This window comes from Ziziphus jujuba, chromosome 10, assembly GCF_031755915.1.
Source record: "Ziziphus jujuba cultivar Dongzao chromosome 10, ASM3175591v1".
Lineage (NCBI taxonomy): Eukaryota > Viridiplantae > Streptophyta > Magnoliopsida > Rosales > Rhamnaceae > Ziziphus > Ziziphus jujuba.
This window is the reverse complement of record NC_083388.1, coordinates 21546970-21561054: the sequence shown is the minus strand read 5'-3', so window position 1 is coordinate 21561054 and position 14085 is coordinate 21546970. Positions and strand designations below refer to the sequence as shown.

Here is a 14085-nt window from a genome sequence, read left to right as displayed (position 1 = left end):
TTAAAAGATCTATAAAATTTTTTCTTTTTTTTTTTTAACCCCTTATGAAATTAAACATTTGTTCTACATTGATCAACATAAATAATATCTTTAAATTAAATTCTATTGCTTGATAAAAAGCGTAAGGATTTATTGAAATAAAATGTATAGGAACAAAATCACACGTTAATTTTTATCAATTTTATTGCAAAAATTTAATTTAATCAAATCTTTATACACTTTAAGTCCAAATGTTACTAGGTTAATTAAAAAGTTAATACTGAAAGATGATCTATGGCACTTTTTGGGACTTATGGTACATCTTCCAGTATCATTAGTCAGAAAATATCAGAAGCAAAAATGATTTATCTCATTACTATTATCATCCGAACTTCTAAATTTAGTGTATAATAATTTTTGTGGACCAACTTTTATGACGAATACTGTATATGTAATTCATAAAAGTTTATTAAGAAAAAATAGTAGTAACCATAAAAAAATGCCACTGAAACATCCTAAAGGAAACTAAAAACATATTCCTTTACAATTCATCATTTTGATCTTCATCTTCAAAATCACCACCATTACTATTCTCATAAGCTTGCTTTATGACTGGATTGCATACAGATTCCACTTCCTTGAGCTTCTCAACAAAGTCATCCTTCTCTGCGTTCTGATTCTCATCTAGCCATTCAAGAGCTTCCTTCAATGTGTTCTCCATCTTCTCCTTGTCTTCCAAATCTATCTTCTCCGCAAGCTTTTCCTTATCATTGATGCTAGTCTTCATGTTGTAAACATAGCTTTCTAGATTGTTCCTGGCATCAATTCTTTCCTTCACTTTCTTATCCTCCTCTGCAAACTCTTCAGCCTCCTGAACCATCCTATCAATCTCTTCCTGGCTTAGGCGACCTTTGTCATTGGTAATGGTTATGGTTTTCGAATTCTTAGCTGCTTTATCCTCAGCCTTCACATGTAGAATTCCCTCTGTGGTAACCTCAAATGTGACTTCAATTTGAGGCACTCCCCTGAAACACAAATCAAAAATTATCAATTGGGCAATTGCAATAGTATACTAATATTTGATTGAAAATCAAATTTTAATTTGTTTGGAAACCAAAGTGTTTTTACCTTGGAGCAGGTGGAATACCAGAGAGCTCAAATGTTCCAAGCTCATGACAATCCTTTGTCATGCTTCTTTCACCTTCAAATACCCTGATAGAAACAGTGTTTTGCTGGTCTTGGTAGGTGGTAAACACCTGAGATTTCTTCACTGGTATTGCAGTATTTCTTGGTATCAATTTTGTCATAACACCTCCAACTGTTTCAATTCCCAGACTCAAGGAAGTGACATCAAGAACAACAACATCTGAAAAGTCAAAGAAGAAAATATTAATTAGTTCTTTCAGTAACTAATCCAAAATGAAATAAACTCATTATCAGACAAATCAGTGATTATTACCTTTGGTTTCATCTCCACCTTCACCACTAATGATACCACCTTGGACTGTAGCTCCATAAGCAACTGCCTCATCAGGATTAACACCTTTGCTTGGTTCTTTGCCAAAGAAGTCCTTCAAAAGCTCTCTCACTTTTGGTATTCTTGTACTTCCTCCAACAAGTACAATCTCATCTATATCTGATTTCTTCAGTCTTGCGTCTTCCAAAGCCCTTTTTACGGGCCCCATGGTCTTCTTGAACAGGTCCATGTTCAACTCCTCAAATCTAGCCCTTGTCAAAGTTTCAGAGAAATCGATACCATCGAAAAGGGCCTCGATCTCTACTCGTACTTGGTGCTGGCTACTCAATGCTCTCTTGGCTCTTTCGCATTCCCTTCGAAGCTTACCAAGAGCTTTGTTGTCTTTGCTAATATCATGGTTGTACTTCTTCTTGATCAGCTTGATGAAATAGTCCATAACTCTGTGGTCAAAATCTTCACCGCCCAAATGGGTATCTCCATTTGTAGACAGAACCTCAAATACACCATTATCGATGCTTAAGATACTAACATCGAAAGTTCCACCACCAAGATCATAGACCAAAATGTTCTTTTCTACTCCTTTTTGATCCAGACCATAGGCAATTGCTGCTGCTGTAGGTTCATTGATGATCCTAATCACATTGAGCCCGGCAATCTTGCCTGCATCTTTGGTAGCCTGTCTTTGTGCATCATTGAAATAAGCTGCAATAAATCCAATAATTCAAACACATTATTCCAAGAAAATAAAGACAACCCAATTGAAATATAGTTGGCTATTGATAGTAATAGCATTAATCAAGTTTGATATATATACCTGGAACGGTGACCACAGCATCAGTAATTTTCTTTCCCATATAAGCCTCAGCTGTCTCCTTCATCTTGGTCAAGACCATAGCACTGATTTCCTCAGGACTAAACACTTTGGTCTCACCCTTGACCTTTGCTTGTATATATGGTTTTCCATCTTTGTTCACTACTTTATAAGGCAAATACTTGATAACCTTTTGAACAACTGGATCATCAAACCTACATATATACCAGACCAAAATGTAACAGAGTCAGTGATTTTCTTTCCCATATAACAGAGTCCCAAAAAAAAAGGCTAAAAGTTTGGTTTGAAACATTGATGAAAATTGAACTTACTTTCTTCCAATGAGACGCTTGACGTCGAAAAATGTGCGTTCAGCGTTTAGAGCTGCTTGATTTTTCGAAGACTCACCGATGAGACGCTCGGCATCAGTAAACGCAACCCAAGAAGGGGTGATCCTGTTTCCTTGATCGTTGGCTATAATCTCTACATGGTCGTTCTTGTAGACACCAACACATGAATATGTGGTGCCAAGATCAATTCCAATCACGCTGCCATGTTTAGATGAACCTCCAGATGTTATGGCTAACACAAACATAGCTTCTGTTGGAAAAAAAAAAAAAAAAAAAAAAAAAAACAACAAAACAAAAACATTTAGTACTCTTGAAAGGCAAAACTGTGTAATAAAAAAAAAATAATAATAAAAAGTAATAATAATAATAATCTAAAGTAAAGCTAAGCATATATTATGTTTGAATCGAATGCTAAATTTTTTTTTTTTTTTTTTATGGGGAATCAACCGAAACATGAACAGGTCCCTAATATATTATATAACTCATATACTTTTGAATGCCAGAGATGGTTCATGTATAGAGGTTGCTAATGAGTTTCAAATTAATTTTAATTTAAGATTTGTAAGTTTGTACCGTATGAAAGGAAGAATAAATTCTAAAAGACAAATTATTTTAGTCTTGTTTATTTCGTTCCGAACATAAACAAAATAAGAACACATATTATGAACAAAAATTAAACAAACATATTAAGTTTTTGTTATACTCACGTAAAACCATAAACAAAATAAGAACACATATTATGAGCAAAAATTAAACAAACATATTAAGTTTTTGTTATACTCACGTAAAACCACGAAGAGAAGGAAAAATAAAGGCTTTCTAGTCTTGAAGGTAGCCATGGAAGCAGACTGTGCTGAGTACGTGAAACTGGAAGTAAATTGCAGACTTCTTCGAGTGGTTGGTACGTGAATTAAAAATTAAAGTGTTAGCGGTTTATATAGGCATCACATGTTCAAGTCTTTTTCTATTTCCAAATCCATGTATGACATGGATTACTGATTCTAGGTTTGTTGTCATGATTATGTATTTCATCCAATCATAGAAGGCCACGTCAGCTTCGTTGGAGTTTCACAATGGCTAGGAAATTGATAATTTTAAAATAAGTTGCTGTGTCCTTTTGAACCGTCAATTAGATAAGCCAGGGAATGCCACGTCAGGACGCTTGCATCGCTTTTTTTAAAAAAAAAAATGATAAATATCAACGTATTCTACAAAGTTGAAATATTAAAAATAAGATATTAATGAGAAAGTATGAAGGGATTGATCAAAAGAGTATATGTGCATCTGTATTTAATTCGTTTTATAAATTCTACATTAATAATTATTTATTTTTGTTCGTTTCATTCATTTTATAGCAAAGTTTATACGTGTACATATGGGAGACTTTTTGTATGCAAAATTGTATTATAATATATTCTATTAACCTACATTGTATTAATATGTGTTATATTGGTTTGTGTTGTAGTAATATTGTACCATATTAAATGCATACTCTTACCATATTGTACATATTTTTTACAAAAAATTATTTTTATTAAAATAAAATTGATTATTATTAATATTATTGATTTCTATATTATAATTAATAAATTTAAATTGTTATTATTTTTAAATAATATAATCAAAATTTTAAAAATATTTATATTATTTTTTATATATTAAATTGAATCTTTATCATTAATATTAATATATAATTATTCCATTACCTAAAATTATATAATATTAAAAAAATTAAACAAAAAAACTTAACAGTTTTATAAAAGTAAAAAGAGATTAGTTTTAATAGTTAAGTAGTTCTACCTCTATTCTAAAAACATGAATTCCAATTATAAGGATAAAATTTGAAATAATTAATAATTTTAAAAAAAATATTCAAATAAAAAAATAAAAAGGGCAAAAAAACATTGATGTGCAATAGCGACGAAACAACGGTGTTTGTGAAATGAAATTAAAAATAAAAAAAAGGATTGCTTGTGAAAAAATAAATAAATAAATAAGGTTGAAATGACTAATACGGTATAAACCCAGCCCCATGGCTTTTAGGTTGGATAAAGTGGAGGCTCAAATAAAATTATGCACCTTGGCAAACGTGACAAAGCTGCCGAACACTTTATAAGGTACCGAACTTGCTCATGCTGAAAATTTTCCACCGATACCCACGTTGAAAGTTTTCCATTGATTTATTTATTGTGAATAATTTCTATTTTTGCTAATATAATCATAGTAGTAGTTAATATTCGCTTCTAAATTTAGGTACAACCACAGGAAAGGCGCATTCTCAAGTAGAGAACCATCGAAAACAAGATCAATTAAGCAAGAAACTTGTTTGCCAGAATGCATTACTAGCACTTTCTGAATTAAAAAAAATCTATAACCCAGGCTTTCAATATTGAAACTCTTTTTTTCTTTTCTTATAGAAAGGTCAATATAGATATTTAAGCTCTTTTTTTATACGCTGAATTCGAAAATACCAGCCACATAATTTTCTAGCCATCATGCATCAAGGATTTTGGAAGGGCAAAAAAATAAAATTGAAGGAAAACCAAACATCAACAAAGAAAAAATAAGGAAAAAAGAAAAGAAAAAAAAAAAAAAAATCCTATTCTCTATAATTCATCATTTGGTTCATTATCATCTTCAGAAGTGGTTGAACTTCCACCACTCTTCTCATACACTTGCTTGATGATAGGATTGCATACCGCCTCCACCTCCTTCAACTTCTCATCAAAATCATCCTTTTCTGCGTTTTGATTGTCGTCTAGCCATTCAAGAGCCTCCTTCAAGGTGCTCTCAATCTTTTCCTTGTCATCTGAATCTAGTTTATCTGCTAGCTTGTCCTTCTCATTGATGCTGCTCTTCATGTTGTAAATGTAGGTCTCAAGTTTGTTCCTAGCATCAATCTTTTCCTTTATTTTCTTATCTTCTTCAGCGAATTCTTCAGCCTCCTTAACCATCCTTTCGATCTCTTCCTGGCTGAGACGCCCTTTGTCATTTGTAATTGTAATGGATTCTGATTTCTTTGCTGCTTTGTCCTCGGCTTTCACATGAAGGATTCCATTTGCATCAACCTCAAAGGTGACCTCAATTTGAGGCACTCCCCTGCAGTTGGCATATAGATATATATGTTAAGACAAAGATGCAATCACAATGTAAATATTTCAAATTCAGTTTCGATAGATAAATTCATCAAGAACCCCTTTTCCAACTAAACGTTTGACCAAAAAAGAAAGCTTCATTTAAGTGATGTTGACATTTACCTTGGAGCAGGTGGAATGCCAGAGAGATCGAATCTTCCAAGCTCGCGACAATCCTTTGTCAAGCTTCTTTCCCCTTCATATACCTTAATAGACACTGTGGATTGCTGGTCTTGGTAAGTTGTAAATATCTGAGACTTCTTAGTTGGAATGACAGTATTCCTTGGAATCAACTTTGTCATGACACCCCCAACAGTTTCAATACCCAAACTCAAGGGTGCAACATCAAGCAAAAGGATGTCTGCAAATCAAGAAGCAATTGCTCATAATCAGTTTCTATGCTATTTATCCAAAATTTTACAACGTAATAAATACAATCTAATATATTTAATTACCTTTGGTTTCATCACCGCCTTCGCCACTAAGGATTCCACCTTGAACTCCAGCACCATAGGCCACAGCCTCATCAGGGTTAACACCCTTGTTTGGTTCTTTCCCATCAAAGAAGTCCTTCAAAAGCTGTTGCACCTTTGGAATTCTTGTACTCCCTCCAACAAGCACAATCTCATGGATATCTGTTTTCTTTAGGCCTGCATCTTCCAAAGCCTTTTTCACTGGTCCCATAGTCTTCTTAAACAAGTCCATGTTCAACTCCTCAAATCTAGCTCTTGTCAAGGGTTCAGAGAAATCGATTCCATCAAAAAGAGACTCAATCTCCACTCTTACTTGATGTTGGCTGCTCAATGCCCTCTTAGCTCTTTCACATTCCCTACGAAGCTTCCCTAGTGCCTTGTTATCCTTGCTGATATCTTTGTTATACTTCTTCTTAATCAACTTGATGAAGTAGTCCATGACTCTGTGATCAAAGTCTTCTCCTCCCAAATGGGTATCTCCACTTGTAGCCAAAACCTCAAACACACCATTATCGATTGTCAAAATGCTAACATCGAAGGTCCCACCGCCAAGATCATAGACCAAAATGTTTTTCTCTCCTCCTTTTTTGTCTAGACCATAGGCAATAGCGGCAGCTGTAGGCTCGTTGATGATCCGAGCCACATTTAATCCAGCAATAATGCCTGCATCCTTTGTTGCTTGCCTCTGGGCATCATTGAAATAAGCTAAAACAGAGCAAATAAAAGGTTGTATAAGCTATACTTAGTAACAATCGTATATGAGCATCTAAAGTGTTTTTGATGTCACAACTTTCCAAAATCAAGATATTAACTCATCCAAAGTTCATTACTTAGTGGTCAAAGTTTTCTCCTCCAAATGAGCATCTAAACTTGTAGCTAGAGCTCCAAACTACTCCATTATAAAAGAAAATGCTATTTAAAATAAAAACATCACTAAAAATTCAAAAAAAAGAAAAAAAAAAAAAAGACATTTCATTTCAATTCCAAACCATATATATGTATATATACCTGGAACTGTGACAACTGCGTCTTTAATTTTCTTGCCTAGATATGCCTCTGCAGTCTCCTTCATCTTAGATAATATCATAGCGCTAATTTCTTCAGGACTAAACACCTTAGTTTCACCTTTAACCTTCACCTCTATATAAGGCTTTCCATCCTTGTTCACTACCTTATAAGGTAAAAACTTGATATCTTTTTGAACCTCTGGATCATCAAACCTTATAAAAGAAAATAAAATCCAAGTTAACACCCAATTTTAAATATTTGAATTTTCATTACAAACAATAAAATTGTAAAAGAATTTTTTACTTACTTTCTTCCAATGAGCCTCTTAACGTCAAAAATAGTGCGATGTGAATTGAGAGCTGCTTGATTCTTTGCAGCTTCTCCAATCAGACGCTCGGTATCAGTGAATGCAACCCAAGAGGGTGTGATTCTGTTGCCTTGGTCATTGGCTATTATCTCCACGTGACCATTCTTGTATACACCAACACAAGAATATGTTGTTCCAAGATCAATTCCAATCACCGTACCCAGTTTAGGTGGATCATCGGCAGCAACTGTTTCCAAAGATGTTAAAAGGAAAAAAAAAGAAAAAAAAAAATCATTTTCAGAAAATCTCAATGAAAATCAAACCAACCCAAAAGAGTTAAGCTAAAATGAAACGAACCCAGTTAATTAAATTCAATAACCTTGAATTATATTCAATTATGTGAATCAAACACTAAATAAATTTTTGTTAGAACTTACCTAAAACAAAGAAGAGCAAGAATGAAAAAGCTGTGATCTTCTTTGCCTCCATAACTTTGCCAGAAAAATGGACTACGTGGCGTCTTTTCCAAGTGCTTTTATCAGAATCTGATTTTGTTTTGAGAGTGCGTTTTCCGTGGATTTTTTCGTAGTGTGATGGAGGGAGTGGGTGGTTTAAACGGGGATTTATATACAGTTGCTTAGATCCGGTAATGAATGTAATGCTAGAGTGTTCTTCCCAATCATCATATGACATGTCAGCGTGGGTGAAGGTCTGATGGTTGTTACCTTCATGGGCCTTACACGTAGAAGGTCCAATCAATATTTGACGCGTGGTCCATTGTCCGAACCGCTCTGTTTTTTCCCGAAAGTTCTTGATTTCTGAGGAAGAAGGGGGAGAAAGTGGCGGGATTTATGGTTGAAGGGCAATTTGGGTATTTGATGATATCATCGTAAATTTAAAACGACTTTTTGGGGGTAGGTTCTCCTTAAAAATCAGATTCCTAATTTTTTTCGCTTAACAAATTATTTTTTTGGACGACAGCTTAGTAAATTAATTAATTAAACTTTTTCTTTTATTATATTGAGTATAGGGAATTCAAGTTTGAATAATTATTAAAGGAAAAAGTGGTATACTCACAGGGAGAATTATCTTCTTCTTCTTCTTCTTTTTTTTTTTTTTTTTAATTAAACCGAAAAAAAAGTGTCAAAAAATTTGAATTTTTTTTGTGTGCTAAATAAAATAATTATACACTCTTTCACTCAGCCTTAATTAAAAACATAAAAAGTAATCTGATAATTATAGCTTTATTATTTCTTTTATTTTACCTGGTTATTGAATAATTAAACTAATTTTTATATAAGGCCTTCAGTTTACTTTCACGACTTTATTTCTTCTCTCCCTATTATTATTATTTTTTTTGGAGTAATAACTCTCTCTCTCTCTCTCTCTCTCTCTCGTGACAAAAAGGCTTAAGCCTGTTTCATTATTCAACCCCAAACTGGGCCCATAAAGTTAAAAGGTTGGCTTTGTGCAGAATTGAGACAAAATAGCTCACATTCTCACAGCCTATTTCATCATTCAGCCCAAACTAACTCTCCTCTAAGTTCAGTAACCTTAAATAAATGTCTCATACATTCAATGTTGACTTTCGCTTTACTTCCTTTAATTTTTTTTTTTTGGGGCAAAAATAAGTTTTATAAATTGGCTTCTTCAGACTTCAGACAAACCTCAACCATATTTCTCATACTAGAAAGGAATTTGTAGAAACAGAAAAGCATATGATATTTATAGAAACAGAAAAGCAATAAATTTTTTTAAATTTGTGTGGTTTAATATGCACATAAGGAAGCCCACTTAAAAAGAGTTATTTTACAGTATTTTTATAGCAAATCCACATATACATACAATGTTACGAAACTACAGATACATAAATATTACACCAATCGAATAAAATACGTTTGAAGTAACATACCATCAGAAAAACGAAGTTACATAACTCTCCTCCTGATTCTAAAAGCATCCAAAAACCAGTCCAGTTTCTTTTGGATCACAATATAGCCTATAACACCACCAAACACAACCCCACTTCCATATCCCATCAGAACTGCTTTCCAGTCAAGTTCAACTCCATTTTCTGAGCTTTCACCATTGTCAACTGCTCTTGAAGGAGGTGATGAGGCCTCAGTATTTACATGTTTCTTGTACAATCCAAAGTTGTCGGAAAAAGAACTATTCTCAAACGTATCGAACTGTCCACCTTGTGGTATAGACCCCGTGAGATGGTTATGCGACACATTGAAGAAGCTGAGGAAGTTGAGCTTTAGTAAGTTGCTGAGGGATCTCTCCAGAGAGCTTGTTTCGGGAAAGGTCCAATGTCTCTAGCTCTTCAATGCTTCCTAAAGACGCCGGTATACCACCCACAAGCTTATTGTTCGAAAGGTTCAGCAAACTAAGCCCTTTTAGATTCCCAAGTAACTCTGGAATTTCTCCTTCAAATTCATTGCTTGAAAAATCTATGGCTGTCAGAAGTTCTTGGATCTTTGTGTACGTCATCTTGATGCCTTTGTTTGTCAAGGTAACTGAGTACCCGAAATTTCGATTGATTTTGTATGCTTGTAAGTCAAATGACTGGTTAAGCTGCATATATTTTAACTTTGATGATGAGTAAACAACTTTCATTGCATTGAAATACTGAAAGTACTTCAAAGGCAAGCCTCCAGAGAAATGGTTGTGAGAAAGGTCTATAATTCGCAGCTTGGGGAAAGAGTGATCTGTCTCATCATTCCATATTGCACCATAAAACTCATTGAAACTCAACATAAGAACCTTAAGCTCAGGAAGAGTTGCCAACCAAAACGGAAAAGTGTCTCCGATCAAATTGTTACCAACATTTAGATATTCCAACTCTCTGCAGTTGGCTAATGATCTTGGTACTTGACCCTGAAACCGGTTGTAACTCAAATCGATCAGTTTTAACAAGCCATTTTCCTCTGTACATGTGGGCAGAATTGGGCCATGAAAGTTGTTGTTTTGGAGCTTCAATACAGTCAGGGAATCACTGGAGTTGCCCAAACACGAAGGAAGTTGGCCACTGAAATTGTTGTAAGATAAATCAAGGGCATAGAGTGAATTCAATTGGCATATAGATGGTGAAATTTCTCCACTCAGAGTATTGTTGGAGACCAAATAAGATGTAAGGGTTGGAGGCGGAATAGGGAGGGAACCCTCCAGCTTGTTGGAACTAAGGTCTATGACTTCAATGTTAGACCATGTAGATTCTAGTTTGGGAATTGTTCCGTGAAGATTGTTTTCTGATAAATCAAGCACTCTAATTTGTTTCGAAAATTTAGAAAATCTGGTAATCTATTCAAGTTGCATGAAGCCAACTCAAGACCTTCCAACTTGCCAAGAGTGGTATTTGAGTTGGTTTTTGAGACCAACGTCAACTGGTTATGTGACAGACGAAGTATGGTCAAAGAAGCATGGTTTATGAAAGTTTCAAGCTGCAATGTCCCAGTTAAGAAGTTTTGGGATAGGTACAAATCAGTCAACTGAGTGAAGTTCATGAGCCAAAGTGGAACTTGGCCAGTCAAATGATTGTATGCCAACCTAAAATTGGATAGTTGGGTCAAGTTTGAAAAAGAAGAAGGGATTGAACCTGTTAAGTTAGTCTTAGTCAAGTCCAACAAAATGAGTTTTGAAAGCTTACCAATCCATGACAAAGTTGGCAATATCTGACCTCTAAAGGCATTGTAACTGAGCTGCAAATAACTTAGCTGGGTTAGATTTTGCAGAGAAGAAGGGATTTGGCCATGCCAAGAGTTGTTTGCAAGGTCTAGATATGTGAGCTTGGTGAGGTTTCCAATGGAAGATGGAATAGACCCTGAGAAGTTGCATCCTCTAATACGCAATTCGGTCAAGGAATCAAGGTTTGAGATTGAAGAAGGCAATCCACCAAAGAATCTGGTGTTCCCGAGCCTTAAAGACTTGAGAGGGCTACCTGAATGGAACTCAGGCAAATTCCCACTCAGGTTTCCATTGAATCTCACATTAAGAAACTCTAAGTTTGGCAACTCAAATATTTTATTTGGAAAATTCCCATGCATTCCACATCTTGTCAGGTCAATATACCTCAAAGACGACAAGTTTCCCAAGCTTTCAGGCACAACAGAGTTTATCTCAACGTAACTGAGATCAAGATGTTGTAGGCTAGTTAAGTTATGGACTAAGCCTCTTAAGCCAGGCTTTTTAAGTTCCAATAGCTTTTCTTCCCCTGATGACAGAGACAAATCAAGGTATAATAAATTGGAAAGCTGTGAAATTTCAAACGGGATTTGCCCAGAAAACATAGAAGCAGAAAGGTTGAGATATACAAGCCTCGAGAGCTGGCCAATTCTTGTTGGGATATAAGAAAAGTTGAAATCATTGTCTGCAAGGTTGAGACTCTGGAGTTGAGAAAGATTGAAAAGCTGGCTTGTGGAGTTAATAGAACCATAGAGAAAGCTGCTACTAAGATCAAGACCGATCACATGGCCGGTGTTCTGGTCACACTCAACACCATCCCATGAACAGCAATTCCCAGTAGCATTTTCTCCATTGGTATTCCATGAAGCCAACTTTGGGTAAGCAAAAGGATTATGGGATGCTGATTTGAGAGTGATGAAACTAGCTTTGAATGACAACAAAGCAGTCCTCTCGTAGTCATGGCAAAGAGGCTGCATATAAGAAGAAGCTTTAGCAACTGGTGGAAGAATATCATCAAACAGATACCGTGCAAGAAGCAAGTTGATGAGCAAAATCAAAAAGATAAAAAACCGCATACTTAGTGACAGAAAAAAAGAACTTCGATGATCAATGAAAAAGGAAGGTTTGGATGATTGGTTTAGTCTTCTCAAAACAGATTCATAAACATACTGCATTCGATTCCCCTGCACAAGAATTTAAAAAAAAAAAAAACTATTTTTTTGTCTATTATGATAACCAAGCAGTGGTAATTAATTAGTGGTATATGTTGAAAAAATAACCATTTTCCTGCTTCAAAACAAGAGGAGAAAAGGGCAGCAGCCTTTGAATAGACATTTTTTTTACTCGGTGCTCCTAGTACCACTAAGCCATCATGATGGAAAGAGCTTAAAAACTTAGGACAAGTAGCATTATATATATATATATATATATTTTGCAAGAAATTAATGCCCCTAAACATCCCTTCCGCAGACTTTTGAAGCCATTTTTTGTCAATTACCAACCCTACCATTTTGTAATTAGAAAAGATAACCGGTTCTTATCATTTCCCAAATAATTATTATTATTTTTTAAGACTTTAGGTTAGTTTAGGAGTGATTTCTAAAAATCATTTTAAGTGAATTTCAAAAATTATCTAATGGGTGGATTTTTTTGCTTTAAAGCAAAAATGGGTGAATTTTTTTATTAAAAAATCACTAGAATGTGATTTTATATTTTATAACCAAATATTATATGAAACTCTTTTTATTTTCAGAAGCGATTTTGAACATTTTCAAAATCACTCCCAAATTGATACTTTATCACCCATATCCTTAATACTTTTTATTTAATATAAATTAAATGCTTAAAAATATCTTAATTTGACATTTGGCATATTTATTATACTATATTCCAAACCAACAAAATACTTAAAAATATTTTAATTGATATTTGGCATATTCATTATACTATTTTACCAAATAATATAATCCAAAAATTTTATTATTATCTAGATTAAGAAATAATATTTTCTTAAAAAATATTAAAAATATATTTTCTTTGAAATAAATATTAAAATCATATTTTGTTAAAAAATATTACAAATAATATTTTGTATAAAAATTTAAAAATAGATTAAAATTAATATTTTATTCATAAATATGATTATTTTCTTCCTAAAATATTAAAATTAATATTTTCATTAACACAGTTATTAAAAAATAATATTTTTTCAAAAAAAAAAAAGAAACAAAAATAACTAAGGCAATTGATAAAAACTATTATTTACCTAATTAGAATTTTAGTTTAAAATTATTAATTGATATGTCTACTCCAATACCTAACATATAGTAGTATATTCTCATTTGGAAACAGTATTTGCAAAAATAAACAAGTCATTATTATATATATATATGAAATGTTGAAATTTGAGGGGTGTCATTATTAGTATTAGGATAATAACAAAAATTTGATAACGATGGAAGTATTTTGTTCCAACGTTAAAAGTTGAAAGGGACATGACGTGGGTCAACCATTTGAAAAGAAAGGAATAAAAGCTTTCGATGATAATAAAAAATAAAAATAAAAATTAAAAAAAAAACCAATAATTCTTAACAAGGCTGGATAATCTTTAGTGAGTGTTTGGGGGTATTAATTTGAATTTTCCAAATTAACAGTTTTATTTATTAAAATATTTTTTTACAAGATTAATTAAATGATATTAATCTCATATCGATTAGAAATTAAAAAATCATACGATTTGCACATATATAAATTAAAATTTTAAAATAGAAAATTGCAACAATTCCACTTGAAAATGCATGAAGTATTTAAGCTATACTTAAAAGTGTATGAAGAATTTGAGTTATCTATTTTCATATAAAT

At 33.3% G+C, this 14085-nt stretch overlaps 4 protein-coding genes across 5 annotated transcripts; all 4 read right to left on the bottom strand.

The window, feature by feature from the left end:
* Positions 1-333: 333 nt before the first annotated feature.
* Positions 334-3533, bottom strand: LOC107411934 (heat shock 70 kDa protein BIP1). Of its 2 annotated transcripts, none has more exons than XM_060812214.1 (6): positions 3402-3506; positions 2600-2864; positions 2271-2482; positions 1439-2158; positions 1108-1345; positions 334-1004 (listed from the first exon to the last, which is right to left on the bottom strand). In XM_060812214.1, exons 1-6 carry the CDS (start codon positions 3454-3456, stop codon positions 521-523), a joined length of 1974 nt encoding a protein of 657 aa, XP_060668197.1. In that variant the 5' UTR covers positions 3457-3506; the 3' UTR covers positions 334-520. The 2 variants fall into 2 exon arrangements, with proteins under 2 accessions (XP_060668197.1, XP_060668196.1); XM_060812213.1 differs by having other exon boundaries at positions 339-1004; positions 2600-2867; positions 3402-3533.
* A 1465-nt stretch (positions 3534-4998) lies between these two features.
* LOC107411863 (luminal-binding protein 5) lies at positions 4999-8308 on the bottom strand. Its single transcript, XM_016019528.4, has 6 exons — positions 7977-8308; positions 7540-7786; positions 7233-7444; positions 6207-6929; positions 5875-6112; positions 4999-5716 (listed from the first exon to the last, which is right to left on the bottom strand). The coding sequence occupies exons 1-6, from the start codon at positions 8230-8232 to the stop codon at positions 5224-5226; spliced, it is 2169 nt and encodes a 722-aa protein (XP_015875014.3). The 5' UTR covers positions 8233-8308; the 3' UTR covers positions 4999-5223.
* A 974-nt stretch (positions 8309-9282) lies between these two features.
* Positions 9283-12605, bottom strand: LOC107411854 (receptor-like protein 7). Its single transcript, XM_016019520.4, has 2 exons — positions 12504-12605; positions 9283-12194 (listed from the first exon to the last, which is right to left on the bottom strand). The coding sequence occupies exons 1-2, from the start codon at positions 12504-12506 to the stop codon at positions 10758-10760; spliced, it is 1440 nt and encodes a 479-aa protein (XP_015875006.4). The 5' UTR covers positions 12507-12605; the 3' UTR covers positions 9283-10757.
* LOC132799691 (receptor-like protein 33) lies at positions 9468-10601 on the bottom strand. The gene is made up of 3 exons (XM_060812143.1): positions 10539-10601; positions 9772-10419; positions 9468-9677 (listed from the first exon to the last, which is right to left on the bottom strand). The coding sequence occupies exons 1-3, from the start codon at positions 10599-10601 to the stop codon at positions 9468-9470; spliced, it is 921 nt and encodes a 306-aa protein (XP_060668126.1).
* Positions 12606-14085: the final 1480 nt, after the last annotated feature.